Source organism: Manacus candei, unplaced genomic scaffold, assembly GCF_025592945.1.
Source record: "Manacus candei isolate 608988 ecotype Guabito, Panama unplaced genomic scaffold, ASM2559294v1 h1tg000076l, whole genome shotgun sequence".
NCBI lineage: Eukaryota > Metazoa > Chordata > Aves > Passeriformes > Pipridae > Manacus > Manacus candei.
In genome coordinates this window covers 2,891,717-2,908,701 of record NW_026138124.1, presented here as the reverse complement: position 1 = coordinate 2,908,701, position 16,985 = coordinate 2,891,717, and the positions used below count along the sequence as shown (strand labels likewise).

The 16,985-nt window shown below is 65.1% G+C and overlaps 1 protein-coding gene across 2 annotated transcripts; it reads left to right on the top strand.

The window, feature by feature from the left end:
• Positions 1-2,877: 2,877 nt before the first annotated feature.
• SEPTIN4 (septin 4) lies at positions 2,878-16,747 on the top strand. 2 transcript variants are annotated; one of them, XM_051809596.1, is made up of 12 exons: positions 2,878-2,955; positions 7,841-8,140; positions 8,355-8,448; positions 8,564-8,650; positions 9,432-9,555; positions 10,540-10,674; positions 10,741-10,858; positions 11,180-11,281; positions 12,026-12,122; positions 12,261-12,423; positions 14,666-14,765; positions 15,003-16,746. In XM_051809596.1, exons 1-12 carry the CDS (start codon positions 2,953-2,955, stop codon positions 15,060-15,062), a joined length of 1,383 nt encoding a protein of 460 aa, XP_051665556.1. In that variant the 5' UTR covers positions 2,878-2,952; the 3' UTR covers positions 15,063-16,746. The 2 variants fall into 2 exon arrangements, with proteins under 2 accessions (XP_051665556.1, XP_051665555.1); XM_051809595.1 differs by lacking the exon at positions 2,878-2,955 and adding an exon at positions 5,191-5,976 and having other exon boundaries at positions 15,003-16,747.
• Positions 16,748-16,985: the final 238 nt, after the last annotated feature.

Below are 16,985 nucleotides of genomic sequence, written 5' to 3'. Positions count from 1 at the left end.
GGAGCTAAAAATAGTCGTTCTCACGGCGGATGCAGGGAAGCATCCAAATATGCGGCCTCGGGAGCTGCCAGCAGCCGAGGACGGGGCTGACCCCCAGCCCATGCCTGGCTGACACCCTGCGGCCTCTGCCACCCCAAATCTTCCCCCACTGACCCTTTGAAGCCCCCCCAGTGCAACCCGAGCCCCCAGGACCTGTCTCGATGCTGGGGCTCTGCTGAGTGCAGGCAGGGGGAGCAGGCAGCCCCTGGGTGCAGGCAGGGTTGCAGGCAGAGCAGGCAGGGGGAGCAGGCAGCCCCTGGGCGCAGGCAGGGTTGCAGGCAGAGCAGGCAGGGGGAGCAGGCAGCCCCCGGGTGCAGGCAGGGATGCAGACAGAGCAGGCAGGGGGAGCAGGCAGCCCCTGGGTGCAGGCAGCCCCTGGGTGCAGGCAGGGGGAGCAGGCAGCCCCCCGGGTGCAGGCAGCGAGGAGTTAACCTCCCCACGCCCGCCGGATGCAGCATCCTGGGCTGGGCTCTTTCCATCTTGTTTTGGTTTGGAGGAATAAAAGCTTTGGCAGCAGCGGAGCCGCTTCCCAAAATAACTCGGCCTCCCATGGTAATTACAGAGCTCCGGGCCCCGGTGGCTTCCCAGCCGTGCTGGGACCTGCCGGACGGGGTGAGGGACACCGGGGTGCCTCGGGGACCTTGGGGACCTCTAGGGCTGTGCCAACCTCCCCCGGGTGTCACCATGGCTGCGTCATCCCCCAGCCGAGACCGTGCAGCCCGTTCTCTCCCTCCCGCTCCTCAGCTGATCCCTTCAGCTTTTAATGCTCTCCTTAAAGCCCGGGTTGCAGCTCGGTGGGCACTGGGCTACCAGAGAGAGGTCGTGGCAAGCTGGTGGCTGTGCCATGCTGTGCCCGCTGGCAGGGCTGAGAACACCCAGCTCATCACAGCAGTGCTCGGCCTGCCCTCCCACCCCCGCGGGGCTCGGGTGCTGCTCCTTGAAGGGCAGGGAGAGCCGGGGCTGAGCTCCTGGAGCCCCCCTAATCCCCGGTAATCTCGAAGGAAAGCGCTGGCTGTGGGGATTAGGGATGTAAACAGCCACCCTCACCTGCCTGCCCCTGCCTGCCCCCACCTGCCCCCTGCCTGGAGCCCTCCAGGCAGTGAGGATGGGTCTCCAGAGAGTGGGATCCCTGCCTGGCCCCCCTAAATATGGGGTCCGGGTGGCCACCGGTGCTCTGTGAGGCTGTGCTGAGCCTGTGGTGGTTATTTATGGGAATAAAGGGAGTGTGGAGCCATCTGGACACAGCCTGGCAGGGGACGAGGCTCCAGGCGGTGACAAGGTTGGGGACAAGGCTGAGACGGTCCCTCTGGGGTTACACAGCCTCAGTCAGGGTCTCTGTGGAGCTGGATCCATCTTTTCCCACTGGGGAATTACCACTGGTTTTCCTTATGGGTAGGGAAACTGAGGCAGGGAGGAGGTGCCCGTGAGAGGGAAGCTCTGGGGATGCACGTGGCATTGCCACCCCCCTGATTTGAGGGGGACAAGGACAGTCCTGCTGGGCAGCTGGACCGGGAGACTGAAATTTGGGGATGGCTGAGGCTGTGCCAGCTGCTCACGGCAGGGAACGGCCCCTGCCAGCCAAGGCTCCCCCTGCCCCTTTCCTGGCCGGAACAGCAGCGCCCCACGGTGCCCCAGCCGCGGTGCCAGCGTCCTCCCCTGCCCTCGGGGCACGGGGACACAGACACTGCCATTCACACGGGCTCGAGGCCGGGGGCATCCCGGGAAGGGGCTGGCATGGGATGGGGACAGGGACACAGAGCATCGGGTGGCTGGATCCCCGTGCCAGGTTGCCAACACACCAGCCAGGGGCAGGATGGCTCGGCATCAGCCCTGGGAAGGGCTGCAGGAGGCAGAAGTAGGTTGGCATTTTGCAGAAGGAGCACTGGAAAAGGCTGGGATCCAGTGCCCCGTGCCCACTGTGTCCTCAGCCCCTGGTACCCACCAGGTGATGTGTGATGGGTGGTGTTGGCATGTTTTCCCAGTACCCAATACCCACTACCTGGTGCCCAGTGCTCCCAACACCCGGTGGCTGATGTGGAGCCCAATGTCTCCTGCCCAGTACCTGGTACCCACAGAGCAATGCCCAGTACTGGTGCCCACTCCCAGGAGTCACTCCCTGGCACTGGGGCTGTTCCCTCTCATCTGTGCCAGTCAGTAACTGCTGCTGAGGCCTTGTACCCACTGCCTGTACTGGGCCCTGACAATGTCCAGTACCCAGTACTGGTACCCAGTGCCTGTGCCCTGTCCCTGGTACTGGTGCCCTGTCCCTGCTGCAGTGCCCTGTTCCCGGTATCCAGTGTTGGTGCCCTGATGCCAGAGCCCTGTGCCTGGTGTTGCTGCCTTGTACCACTGCCCTGTGCCCGCTGTGCAGTGCCTGCTGCCTGGTGAGTGATGCCAGAGCCAGTGCCTGACCCCAGGGCCTGGTGCAGTGCTCGGTGCCCGGGCTGGGTGCCGATGCCAGTGCCCAGGACCAGTGCCCGGGATTGATGGCAGTGCTCGGTGCCAAGGCTGGATACCCATGCCCAGGTGCTGGTGCCCAGTGCTGGTACCCAGTGCCTGATGCCACTGCCTGGTGTCCAGTGCCTGCTCCGGGCGCCGGGTTCCCAATGCTTGATGTTGGTGCCCGTGCCCGGTGTGCCGTGCTTGGCCCCGGTGCCGGTGCCCGGTGCCAGGCGCTGTTTCCGATGCCGGTGCTGATGCCGGTGCCCGATGCCCGACTCTGTTGCCGGACGCCGGTGCCGGTGCCCGGTGCCGCCGCCGGTGATGCCGAGCGGCCGCCCCCCCCCGCCCCCCGGCCCGCCCCGCCCCGGGGCCGCCCCCGCCCCCGCCGCTGCTATTTCTGCTAATCCGCGGCGGGGCCCGGCCGTGCCCATCGGCAGCCGCCGCTCCCGGACGGCGCCCGGCGCCGCAGCCATGGTAAGGCCGGCGGGGAGCGGGGACACCGGCCCGGGCTGCCCCGCACCGCCCCGCACCGTGGCACGGGCCCGCTCCCGCAGCGCGGGCCCGCTCCGGTGCCCTCCGTGAAGGTGACGGTGCGCGGGGGCGGAGCGGACCCGGGGCCGCCGGTGCCGCAGCGGAGCGCGGGGGGGACGCGGGCGGCACCTGCCCGGGCCCCGCGGGGGAGGCGGGGGGCGGCCGCGGGCCCCTCAGCGCGGCACCGGGGCGGGCAGCGCTCGGGAGCGTCACCTGCGTGTCCCCGCGTCCCGCCTCCCCCCGCCGTGTCCGTGCGTGGGCAGCGGGGGCTGCTCTCGGGTGGCTCCGTGCCGAGCATCGCTCCCCAGCGCGGCTACTGGCAGGTCCCCGGGTTGCGGCGCTGGTGGCACCGCCAGCCTGGCCGGGCCCTCGGCGGGGACTGTCACACGCACGGAGCGGGCTCTGCACTCACCGGCAAGGTCCAGAGACGCCACTGGCATTCCCGGCCCCCGGGAGCTTGTCCTGCATCTCTCGTCCTGCCTCCCCCCTCCGCGGCGGTGGCGGGTCCCCGGGAGCCGCTCGGCAGGGCCACGTCCCCGCGGGGACCTCCGGCCGCTGGCCGTGCCCAGGGTGGGGATGGGGACGGCGGGCTGTGGCCGTGGCTCGCGTGGCACCGGGGTGGCGGCCGCTGGGACAAGTGCCCTTGGTGGGGAGCGCTGTGGCCGCCCTTCCCCGGCAGCCGCCGTGGGAACCAGCCCGGCACATTCCTCGGGGGCTGGACGCAGTGGAAGCAGGGAGGAAGGAGGGCGGCTGACGGAGCGTGTCGCAACGAGCGCCTTCCCGACAGGCTCCAAACTGTGGCTTTGGGATGCACAGAGCCAGGCTCGGGAACATCTGTGCGGAGGACGGCGGCCGCGGCTGGGTACCGGCAGGGAGCTGCGCTCCCTTCTCCCTGCATGTGGGGCTGGAGGTGGTCCAGAAGGACCCCCGGAGGTGGAGCAGGTGCCCCCCAACACCGGTGCCACATCCCTCTGTCCCCAAAGCAGTTCACGGCTCGGCCGGAGAAATGGGATGAGCAATGGTACCCCCCGACCTCTGCTACCGGCTCTGAGTGGGCTGGATCTTGCCCGTCCCCACGTGCTGAGATGTCACCTTGTTCCCAGCCCGGACAGCCCCCGCTGTCACTTCCCGGCTCACGGAGAGCCACAGCTCATGGCCCCATCCCGGGGTCCCCACGCAGGTGCTCCCAGGTCCTTCCAGCTGGACGATTCCCTGCAGGAATCGGCTAGAGCTGCTGCACCGAGGGATGTGGCTCTTGCCCCACCTGCTTGGTGACCAAGGACCCGCGCTGCTGCCTGCCCCTCACCCGCAGGGTGCCCGGCACCCTGCTCCTCCGGGAGCTGTTGGGAGACTCAGATTTCCAATGGGATGCTGCTGATGGGTGGCAGGGGAGAGCTCTGGTTCTCCGGTGGGACCATCCCGTGCACCCGGAGCAGGCCTGTCCTGGGGGAGAGCCAGGCTGCTCCTGGCACTGCTGGGTTTGGTGGGGGCCACCGTGTTCCTGTCCCGTGCTGGGCTCGTGCCCTGGGGACGCCGCCCGTGCCCGGGATGCTCAGCCGCAGTGACACGGTGGAGCAGCCCGTGCTGCGCTCTGGGTGGCACATCTGGGTGGCACATCTGGGTGTCACCTTTACGCGGGCGGGGGACACCTCGGCCAGCCTGGCTGGGCGGGCAGCACCTCGCCGCGGTGTTCCCTTCCTCCCCCTGCAGAAACAGGCTGGGGAAACACGTCCCATGGGAATGTGGTGCCCGGCGGGAAGCCGCTAAGGGACAGCCAGGCTTTCCTAGCTCGGGCTGTGCCCGCTGTCCCCGCGTCCCCCCTGTGCCGCAGCCCTCGGGCTGTCGCCGTGCGGGGCTGGCGCGATGCGGAGTGACAGGCGAGGGGGAGGCAGCTCGTGTGCCACCTCGCCGGGGCTGTGACAGCCCGGGTGTGAGGCCGCCTTGCACTCAGCCGGGTGTGTAATCTGCTTACGGGGGCACCGGCGCAGCCCCGGGCTCTCGCTGCCGTAAATCCCTGCTCCAGCCGGGAGTGCGGGCTGGGACGCTTGGAAAGCGGCCGAGAGCCCCTGGATCGCGCCTGAGCGGCTCTGATGCATCCCGACAATGCATCAAGGTGAATCAGCGTCCCTGGTGACCCCGAGGTGACAGCTGGGGAACCCTGGCTGCCACCCACGGCTCCTCCTGCGGCACTGTTAACCCTCCGCAGCCCAGGGATAAGCCGGGAAAGCCGAGGCAGGAACGCAGGAGCCTGGGATCCCTGTGGTGGGCAGCGTCCCTGCTTCTCCCAGTGCAGGGCTGCGTCCTTCCCAGGGAGGCCCAGCTCCAGCAGGAACTTGGAGCCGTGGGGGGAAACTTTAACTGCCAGGTGCAAAAGTGTGGAATTTTTAAACAGCTTTTCATGGAAAACTGGGTTTCTCCCCTCAGAGAGGCTGTGGAGCCCTCCCTGGCTGGTGTCTGTGGGGTGCTCCAGGGTGAGGAGCAGGAAAGCACGTGCTGTGCAGTAGGATGGAGGGGGTTTTTGTCCCAGGACAGAGGGCGTTTCTGTCCTGAGACAAAGGTGTTTCCAAGGACCGAGTGTCCTCCTGGGCTGTAGCCAAGCTGTGTGTTCAGCCCAGGGAGGATGGTGATGATGATGGTTGTCCTGCAGCCCCCCAGTACCTCCCTTGCCACCTTCTTGGCCAACGGTGCTTTTCTGGTCCTTGAAATCTCGGCAGCCGGGCAGGAGCTGGGCTTGGCTTTGCCCCGGGGGTCCCTCTGCCCTCCTGAGCCCCGCAGCCCCCGCAGGGGCCGTGCCTGGCCCCTGGGTGCCCTGGGCGCCCGGCGCGGAGCCTGCCCAGGGTGGAGTTATGCTAATGCCGCTCCCCTTCCCTCGGCGCAGCCGGGGCCACTCGGCATCTGCTCCTGGCCACGGGCGACACCGGCTGTGCCATGGCCACCTGCCCCGAGCTGCAGCCTGGGCAAGAGGTACGGGGGCACCGACCGTCCCCGGCGGGGCGAGAGAGGGGGCAGAGGGGATGGGGGGACCCTGAGCACCCTGATACTGCGGGAAGGTGCCACAGCCTCCGTCCCTGGAACAGCCCTGCTGGGGGCTGCACTTGCTGCAGGAGCCCCAAGGATGTGGCGCAAACCCCTCCGGTGCTGCAGCACCGCCGTGGCCATCGGCCTCGCTGGGGGTGGGGGGCGAGGGGGAGCCCCGAAGGGCCGGAGCCCCGAGGGAAGCAGCGCTGGAGGCGCTCGGAGGTGGCGGTGGCATCACCTCGCACTCCCATGTGCCCCCGGCCCGGCCGTGCTGTGGTGGGGGCTGGAGCTGAGCCCCCCCAGAGCAAGGTCGGTGAGGAAGAGGATGCTTCGCTCGCACAGACCCACCGAGCACTCGGGACCGGCGGGGGGACAGGGAAACACAGCGGGTCCTGCAGCCCCCGCCACGGGGGCACCTGCTGTCCCTAAGCCTGGCACCGCGTCCCCCCGTGCTGGAGGAGGGGGGCAGCAGGAGAGGGGGGCAGTAAGAGAGGGGGCAGCAGGAGCAGAGGGCAGCAGGAGCAGAGGGCAGCAGGAGAGGGGGCAGCAGGAGAGGGGGCAGCAGGAAAAGGGGCAGCAGGAGAGGGGGCAGCAGGAGAGGGGGCAGCAGGAGAGGGGGCAGCAGGAGAGGGGGCAGCAGGAGAGGGGGCAGCCGTGCGAGCGCTCAGCGGCGGCAGCGCCGTGACCTTGTTTCCAGCCCGCTAATTCCGCGCATCCCGCCTCGCCGCCGGCACCGCTGCCCGCCCAGCGAGCGGGGACACGGCTGCGGGAGGACACGTGTCCCCACGGAGGGCTCTCGCCTCGAGGGCCCCCGATCTGTGGGGGCACTGACCCCCAGCTGGGAGCCTGCAGAGTCAAGGGCTCCCCCAGACGCGCCGTGCCCCCTGTTTGGGGGTCTCGCTGCCCATGGGGTCTCCTGGCAGTTGCCACGGCAGGAGCTTGGGGACCTTGGTCCCGCGGGAGCTACTGCCGGACATGCCCTTGGGAACGCGTCTCCTCCCGCCAGTGCTCGTAAACAGGATGTGGAGCCATCCCAAAGCCGGCGGCCCCGGCCCTCGTCCCCACCCGCCGCCCCACAGGGCCACCAGCCGGGGGTCGCTGTGCCTGGCCCCCCCAGCCCCTCCCTGGCGCTGCTGCCTGCGCCCGCTCCAGGATGAGCAGAGCCGGGGAGGGGGTGTCGGGGTCCTGGTGACATCTAAGGGCCGGGTCCCCTGCCCTGGCTGTCCCCTGAGACCGCAAGGACAGCAGTTCCTTGGGCCATCCCACGCTGAGACCCCACAAGTGGGCAGGTGGGGGGTCACGAGCGGACCCTTGCCCACTCCCTGCCTCCCCCCAGCCTCAGCCCCACTCCAGCTTCCCCCACCACCACTGCTCTTAATCACTTCTCGGTGTCTCTCCCTCCTCCCCGGCGCCCCCTCCCACCCTCCCGGCAGGCCATGGGGTGTGTGGGGGTCCTGGCCACCCCGGAAGACCCCGAGGAGCGGCAGGGTACCCAGGGGGATGGTGCCCATCCCTGTGCCCCGGAGTGCCAGGAGCTGGCTGCCGTCCCCCCAACACAAGCTGTAAGAGCCCAGGGTGTACAGGACCACGGCTGTCCCCACTGCCATCCCCATGGATGTCCCCAGGGCTGTCCCCAGGGTGGTGGCTCGTCCCCTGGGGTGGCCGTGTCCCCCCTCTCCTTCCACCCCTGCCATCCTTAGGCTACATGTGTCTGGCTGCTGCGGTTCGGGGGCTTCTGCTGCTGAGTCGGGTGGTGCCACCTCGGGCTGGCACTGCCACCGTTAGTGTCACCTCCTCCCATGTCCCCCAGATAAAGCGTTTCCTGAAGGAGGACTCGGACGAGGCTGAGCTGACCCAATTCCTGCGGGATTGCCCTCCGGCCGACAGCCCCAGGAAGGTGGAGACTCCGGAGGGCCGGCGGGAGCCCGGCCACCCCCTGGGCACTGCGGGCAGGGGCCCCGCCGAGGAAGCCACGGACGAGAGGGACTCCAGGATCTTCTCCCGGTCCCGGCCCCTGGATACCCCGCAGCACATCGCAGCCCCCCCGCCCCCCAGCCCCAACCGCCCGCGGAGCCCCTGGGGGCAGCTGGACCCCTACGACTCCTCCGAGGTGCGGGACGTGTCCGTGGAGGGGCGGGGGGGGGGGCACACAGGGGGTGAGGGGCTGCAGGAGTCACGGTGGAGGCTGTTCCCATCCTGCAACCACGAAGGTTTAAGGCAGGAATGGCCCCAAGCCTGGGGGGCGGGAGGAGGGGGGTGGCCTGCCAGGATAGGAGGTGTGATGGTGTTTGTTGTCCCCTGTCCCACGTCCCCTCTGCCCGCAGGATGACAAGGAGTACGTGGGCTTTGCCACCCTGCCCAACCAGGTGCATCGCAAGTCGGTGAAGAAGGGCTTCGACTTCACCCTCATGGTGGCAGGTACGGGGGGCCCAGCTGGGCTGGGGGTGCTGAGCCCACTCTGGAGCCCAAACACCACGGAGCAGGGTGTGGGGGGTACTGGCTACACCCCCTCATCCTTGTCCCCCTGTTCCAGGGGAATCCGGGCTGGGCAAGTCCACGCTGGTGAACAGCCTGTTCCTGACGGACATGTACAGGGACAGAAAGCTGCTGAATGCCGAAGGTGAGGGGGGGACAGTCACACCCAGTGGGGTGTCCTGGTGACACAGGGGGGTGGCAGAGCCCCGTGATGCCCCCGGGGGGCTGCAGCCCCTCTCCCTGCCCAGCTGGGCTCCCCTGAAGCCACATGTGGCCCGTTGCCAACCACCTGCTGGCCCTGGGACGGCTCCAAGGCAGCAGGGACCCCCCTGCCCAGCACGGGGACCCCCCACAGGGGCTTTGTCCCCACAGGGAAAACAAGCCCTGGCTTGTTGGGCATTGCAGCAAATCCAGGAGGCTGAGGGCAGTCAGGATCTGGGGCCAGTTCAGCTACAGGCAGTTTTTGAATTAAAATGGCCCAAACTTGCCCAAATCCCCAGGAGTTCGTGGGGTTTGTTTCACTTGTTTCCGCTGCTTGGAGTGAAAGCCAAAGAACACAGTGCAGCAGGAGCATCCTTAGGGATCCAGGGACAAGGAGGGGTGCTGGGGGTGAAGGGGCATGTGCAGCCTGGAGCTGTGGGGTCAGACATGGGGGTACAGGGGCCTTCAATGCTCCCACAGTGATGTCACCCCCAGCAGACCCCTGTGCTGCCCCAGCTGGGGTCCTGGGGTGCAGGTGGCATGGGTGGGCATCCATGGGGATCCATGGGGATGTGGAGACCACGGCATGGAGTTGGACACCCTGTGTCAGGAGCGATCCAGCAAAGCCACCCCAGCCGCTGGGGAGGGGGTGACACCTCTCCTGTCACCTCCATCCTCTCTTGCCCGTGGTGTCCCCCCTGTTGACGTGTCTCCTGCCACCCCAGAGCGCATCACGCAGACGGTGGAGATCACCAAGCACGTGGTGGACATCGAGGAGAAGGGGGTGAAGCTGCGCCTGACCATCGTGGACACGCCGGGCTTCGGTGACGCCGTCAACAACACCGAGTGGTGAGTCCCTGGGGGTGCTCCACATTTTATAATATGTATTACTTTACACTAAATTATTTCCCACCTTATGCACACTACCCACGTAGGAATATCTCACATCCTTTGTGTGCACGACCCACATCGATTTTCGTGCTTCACCCCATAAACTCCCAGCCAAGACAACAACAGATCCAGGCACGAGGAACAGATATGGGATGTTCTAGGAATTAATTCAACAGTTCAGACTAAAACCTACTCAATGTTAACTTATAAGTATTATATGTAAACTAAATTAACTTAGTTTACATATAATATGCACAAGTTAGTATATATATATATATCTATATATATATACACATACATACATATATGTAGTGTATATATAGTGTGTTTATATATAGTGTATATAGTGTGTATATATATATGTATACACATATAACTTAATTTATATGTATAATGTTGACTTATAGGTGTATATATATATATACACATGTAACAACTTATATGTATACTGTTGACTTTTATATATACATATATATATACACACATATATATATACATATAACTTAAATTATATGTATACTGTTGACTTTTATATATACATATATATATACACACATATATATATACATATAACTTAACTTATACGTATAATGTTAAGTTATATGTGCAACCCACTGGATCCTCCTGGACACAGGAATGTTCCAGTACCTAATACCAATCCTCTAGGACATAACATCAATTAATACTTGCTCTAATGGCACATAAGGAGCATCAGGTTCTCTCTTAACCGTATTTCTCACCTGAAATAAGCAGCCTGGAGTCAGTAAGGCCTGTCACCACCAGCTGCAGGACCTTTCTTTCCCCCTGCACCCCCACCCAAGAGGGTAGGCACGGCACGAGGGGCGGGATGGGTGAGAGCCGAGGGTCCACAGAAAGCCCAGGGGTCCACAGAAAGCTTGGAAGTCCCACAGAGGACTCGATGTCACCCCACTGTCCCCGCAGCTGGAAGCCCGTGGCCGACTACATCGACCAGCAGTTCGAGCAGTATTTCCGTGACGAAAGTGGCCTCAACCGGAAAAACATCCAGGACAACCGTGTCCACTGCTGCATCTACTTCATCTCGCCCTTCGGCCACGGGTAGGGGCACTGCCGGGCTGGGGGGCTGGGGAGGGGTTGGTGGGGCTCACCAGGCTCCCCCCGCAGGCTCCGGCCCCTGGACGTGGAGTTCATGAGGGCCCTGCACCAGCGCGTGAACATCGTGCCGGTGCTGGCCAAGGCGGACACGCTGACCCCCGCCGAGGTGGAGCGCATGAAGAACAAGGTGAGGGGGGATCGCTCCGGCCTGGAGCCATCCCGGTGGGTCCCTGGGTGTGGGGGTGTCCTGGGGGTCCCCGCTTGGCTGGGGGCTCTGCCCATCTCCTGCCTGGACTTTGCCCAGGAGCATTCTCCATGGAGGACCACGTTGACCCCGTGGCCGCCCAGGATCTCCCTGCGGCTCAGCTGGGGGCTGGAAGGGTTTGAGGGGTGTCTGTGGCACCTAGTCTGGGGGGAACAGGCTTTTGGGGGATACTGGCACTGTGTGGTGTCTCTCACCCCTTCCCGAGGGCCAGAGCCCTGCCCTGAGGGGAGTGTTTGCCTCCAGATCCGGGAGGAGATCGACCACTACGGCATCCGCATCTACCAGTTCCCCGAGTGTGACTCGGACGAGGATGAGGAGTTCAAGCTGCAGGACCAGGCACTAAAGGTGGGTCTGGCTCCTGCAGCTCCCTCCTTGGAGGGGCAGAGCCCCATGGTTGGGAGGACACATCATCCTGGGGTACCTGTAGGACTTTTTGGGGCCACACAAGCCCTGCAGGGAGGGCACGTCCCCCTGGAGTACCTGCAGGAGTTTTTGGGGCCACAGAAGCCCTGCAGCAGCCCCAGTGTGGAGGGGCTGGTACGTGTCACACTACCCGGACACATCGCCAAGATCCCACAGCTTGGTGGGATGGGGAAGGGGTGGAGAAGCTCGTGCCACTGCCCCTGGATCTCCACAGCTTGAGATATCTTGGCAAAGGGATGCTGGACACAGCAGAGGAGATACCCGTGGAGGGATGTGGGGCATGGCAGGCAGGACAGAGCCCTGCTGACCCCCTGTTATTAAAATTATTAGAAGTGCCTCTGCCTGAATCAAGGTGCAAATGAGCCTCAGACAGGCCACTTTGCAGTTTGACAAAGAACCTTTCTGTGATTCTTTCCAGAGGGGGTAATCAGCCATGGGAATGGGCTGCCCAGGGAAGTGGTGGATTCTCCGTCCCTGGAGGTTTTTAAGATGAGACTGACTGTGGCACTCAGTGCCATGGGCTGGGAACCACGGTGATAGTGGATCAAGGGTTGGACTTGATGATCTCAGAGGTCCCTTCCAGCACGGCTGATTCTATGATTCTATGATTTTGACAACGTTTAAGACAATGAACGACATTTCAGTCTCTCCCACGCCCTCCTGCAGGAGAGCATCCCCTTCGCCGTCATCGGCAGCAACACGGTGGTGGAGGCCAAGGGCCGGCGCGTCCGCGGGCGCCTCTACCCCTGGGGCATCGTGGAAGGTAACGCCGGGCTGTCCCCACTGTCCCCACGGCCATCTGGGGATGGGGATGTCGCCCCATGTTGTGCTGCTGAGCCCTGGGGGGGGTCGGGGAGCCCCCTGACCTCGGGGAGCCCCCTGACCTCGGGCTGCCCCGCAGTGGAGAACCCGTCCCACTGCGACTTCGTGAAGCTGCGGACGATGCTGGTGAGGACCCACATGCAGGACCTGAAGGACGTGACGAGGGAGACCCACTACGAGAACTACCGCACCCAGTGCATCCAGAGCATGACCCGCATGGTGGTGAAGGAGAGGAACCGCAAGTACGGGGCTGGCAGAGGCGGGGCCAGGCTGGGCAGGGACTGGGGGGGGGGACGTGTCCTCTCCTCGGGGTGACCCCAGCCCGCTGCCAGTGGTGGTCTCCAGGGGTTGGGGTTGTGTGCCTGTCTTTGCTGGGGTGGGCAGGGGGTTGGGGGGTGGGTGGGGGGCCCTTCCTGTGCCACAGGGCTGGGAATGGCTGGGGGGGATGGGCCAGAAGTGAGGGGGACCCTGTGTCGCTCAGGGCTGGGTCTGTCTTAGGTGGGGATTCTCCAGCAGTGAGGGGGATCCTATGTCACCCTCGGGGCTGGCTGGGGTAGTAAGGGGGACCCTGCATCCCCCCAAGGCTGGGATTGACAGAGGGGGATGATCCAGCAGTGAGGGGCACCCTGTGTGCCCCCAGGGCTGGGAGGGGTGTGGGGGTATGCTCTACCAGTAAGGGAGGACCCCGTGTCCCCCCCCGGCCAGGGCATGTCTCAGGGGATGCTCCAGCAGTGAGGGGGATCCTGCATCCCCCTGGGGCTGGTTGGGAGGGGATGCTCCAGCAGTGAGGAGGACCCTGCATTCCTGCAGGCTCCGGGGCCGGAGCAGGACCCAGACAAACATCCCGTGCTGGGGCTCTGCTCCCAGACCAGCTGTAGCCATGGCACCCACATCCTCTTTAGCCACTCCAAGATGCTGAGGGAGCCCCTCTAAGGAAGGGTCCCTCTGGGACCCTCCAGCTGGGGGTTGGAGCAGTGTGGGAGCGAGTGGAGGCTCTGTGGGTCGGGGGGGGGGGGCTGGAGCAGCGCTGTGGGGGGCTGCCAGGGCTGTAGGCACCTCTCTAGGCACCTCTAAACGGTCTCTCCCTGCGTGCCCCGGGCAGGGGCCGTCCCTCCGTGCTGAGGCTGTGCTGCGCCGACTGCTCCGCCGACTGAGCCGCCACCGGCCGGGGCCGCGCTGGGTCCCGCCCTCCTCCCCCTGCCACCCCCTGCCATCCCCCTGGCCCCCCTATAAAGTACTTGTTGGTACCCAACACTGTCTTGGTCCTTCTGTGCCAGCGCAAGGGCCGGGCAGCCGCCCTCGAGGCGAGCCTGCCCCGTGGCTACCCCCCGGCTCCGTGGCCAACCCCCAGCCCCGTGGTCACCCACTCGTGTCCCACACAGACTGCCCTTGGGGTGCCAGGAGGATGCTGTGTGCTGGTGCCATCACCCCAGCTCTCCCAGGGCTGGGGACATGTGGCCCCAGTTGGTGGCACCGAACCCCCCCCCCCCCGGTGGCTGGCAAAGTCCTACCCTCCCGGGGGAAGTGATTTTGGAGAGCAGACAGTCTTTGCTGGGCTGGTGGAGCTGCTCATCCCAGTGCTGGTGCCTGGCTCCAGCCTTGTCCCGCTGCCAGGGGTGGAGGGAGCTCCGTGTGCTCCCCACTGTGTCCCCCCAGGGCGAGGAGCTGTGACAACGGGCAGCGACTTCCAAGGCACCTCAAAATGTGGCCAAACCCTGTCCCTTGCCCTGGCACAGCCCCCTGGCACAATGGGACCCCACAGGGCAGGGCTGGCCCGTCCTGCCCGTGCCACATCCAATGTCCATCACTGGAGGGGCCACGCTGCGGTGGCACGTGGCGGTGGCACTGGCAGCACGTGTGAGCCCTGCCAGCCGCTCTCGGTGTCCCAGCCCTGTTGTCACCCGCTGAGGTGGCACGTGGCATCCAGAGGGACGGGTGGGAGAGCTGGTCCCTCCCAGTGCCTCGGGCATGGGAGAAGCCATCGATCCCGGCTGGCTGCAGTCCTGCGAGGGGGGGGGTGGCCTCGGGGGGATGCTCGTTGCTCCCTCCTCCAGGAATGGGGTTGAACGGGAGCTGAGGCTCGGGAAAAGGGGTGTGGAGCACCCCTGGGGCTGGCTGGGCACAGGGGTGCCCGGTGAGCCCGTCCTGAAGCAGCAGGGCAGAGAGGGGAGGTGCCGAGGTTACGGTGTTTTAAAGCAGCAGAGAAAATACTGGGCCAGCAGAGCCCAATCCCAGTGGGACGCTTCCCAAAATGGGAGGGTCTGCAGGAAGTCCCGGGGTCATCCCCCCTCCCAGTGGTGTGTGGCAGGTTGGGGTTGCTGAGGTTTGGGGGGATACCTGGAGCCTCTCACATCCTCAGTGCCTGGAAAGAGGCCTCTTGTGTTGATGGCCTGGAGGCTCAGGGGCACGGTTTGGGGTATCCGGGGGAAAATGTCCTCTCAGGGGGGCTGGGAAAGCATCCTCACCTCCTCTGTCTTCCCACAGCAAGCTGACACGGGAGAGTGGGACAGACTTTCCCATCCCCGTCATCCCCCCAGTGCCAGATGTGGAGACGGAGAAGCTCATCCGGGAGAAGGACGAGGAGGTGAGTGTGGGGGAGCCCCCCCAGCCCCCCTTTCCCCTCTCTGCAGCCCCAGCCGTGGCACATCCATCGTGGGCCACCCTTCCCGCACCATCCCAGCAGCTGCTGCTCCTCAGGCCAAGGGTCAGGAGGTGCTGAGGGGCATCAGAAGGTTCCCCCCACTCACCTCCTGCTGATCCCGGCCCGCCTGGGGCTGGAAGTGCCGGCACCCCCCATGACCCCTGCTCTGCTCCCTTCCAGCTGCGGCGGATGCAGGAGATGCTGCAGAAGATCCAGAAGCAGATGAAGGACTCACACTAGCCTCTTCCTCCGCCTCCTCCTCCTCCTCCCGCTCCCGGCCCCCGGATCAGAAATGTTTACATCACGCTCCTCCCCGCCCGACCCCGCCAGACTCGGTACCGACCGCACCCGCCACCTTAAAGCTGCTGCGGTATCGCCTTATCCACCGCCCAGCGCCGCCCCGGGGGACAGCCGGGGACAGCCGGGGACAGCCCACCCGGCCCGGGGGTCCCCTGCCCCCGTGTCCCCCCGCCCCCGCGGACAGCTTTGTCCCCCAGGCTTTGGCTTTCCCTGTGTCCCCCCAGCTCTGGGCCAGCCCTCTCCCCCTGTCCCCATGTCACCTCGGGCTCCTGCTCGCAGCCTTCACCTCGGCTCGGCCCTGGTTTAAGGGGAGAGGAAAGGGGGGCACTGGTGCCAGCCCCCCCAGCTGCCCCGCCGTGGGGGACAGGGCTGCTTGTCGCCTTGGCACGGAGGGACAGCAGCTCCCGGGGGGCACAGGGGACCCAGGGGATGGAGGGACAGCCACCACCCTGCTCCGTGTGCAGGGGGACTGAACTTGTCAGTGTCCAGCCCTGTGTCCTCACCCTGTCCCCACGGAGTGACACCAGGAATCCCGGGCCCGGGGAAAGTCCCTTGAACCCCAAATCAGAGGTCGGGTCCCCAGCCCGGCTCCCCCTGGCTGTTGGCCCTGGAAAGCAATAATGACAGTCCTGTGCCTGTGGCACCTCCCACCCCATGGCAACGGCGTTGTCCCTGCTGGTATTTTGGCCCGTGGTGCCACTTGCTTGTCTGTGGTGTCCTTGTGTGCCCAGGATGTCCCTGCCCCTGCTGCTTCCTGGCAGAGCGTCCCTGTGTGTTCTCCAAGGATGTCCCCATCCATGTTGCTTCTCAGTGAAGCACTGCTGTGTCCCCCCATGTTCCCCTGTGACGTCCCTATGTTCCCCCATGATGTCCCTATGTTCCCCCATGATGTCCCCATGTTCCCCTGTGATGTCCCCATGTTCCCCCACAGTGTCCCCGTGTTCCCCTGTGATGTCCCCCTCGGTGTTGCTGCCCTCGGGAGCACTGCAGCTTGTCCCCCCCAGGCCGTCCCCATCCGTGTTGTGTTCCCCCAGAGCACTGTGCTGCATCCCTGTGTCCCCCCCAGGATGTCCCCCACCGTGTTCCCACCCTGCAGGGCACTGTGTTGTGTCCCTGTGTCCCCCCAGGATGTCACCAGCTGTGTTGCTTCCCGACAAAGCCCCGCTGTGTGTCCCCAGGGGGAGCCTGGCCCACACCTCCCGGTGTCCCTGGGGACTGGATCCCAACCCCTTCAGCTCCTGCTCCCTCCTGGCTCCAGGGAAGGACAAAAGGGGCTGGTGAGGCAGAACTGGGAGCAGTGGGATCACTGGGAGCTCGCTGGCAGGGGGGTGCGTCCTGTCCCCACCAGGGCCACCCAAGGTGGGGTCCCCCAGGTGGGTTCACCCCTGGTGGGGGCTGTGCCCGGCCGAGGCTCGGGGTGGGTCTCCAGGCACATGCCCCCCGTGTCCCTGTGCCAGCCAGGGGTTCCCCGTGGGCAGGGCCCCCCCGGGCAGGGCCCCGCAGGGTATATTAGTGCTTTCCTTTTTTTAATCTCGCTATTTTCTTACAGAAGCCCCTCCTCCCTTGGCATGACGGTCCTAGAGGCGTTTGTTAACGGATATAAGCAGAGTATAGGTTTATAAATTCTTATAGAGTTAGTGGAAATATTTTTATCCCTCCACAACTGTTCTCAATAAATAACGGCTGACCCGGCTTGTCTGCAACCCTGAGTGGCTTCTGCACCAACACCCCACATCCCTGGGCATCCTGTGTCCCTGGGCATCCTGTGTCCCTGGGCATCCCACATTCCCACATCCCTGGGCACCCCATGCCCCTGGGCTGGCAGGGTCTTGCCCCGTGGCCTCTTGTTCTCAGTTCCTGTTT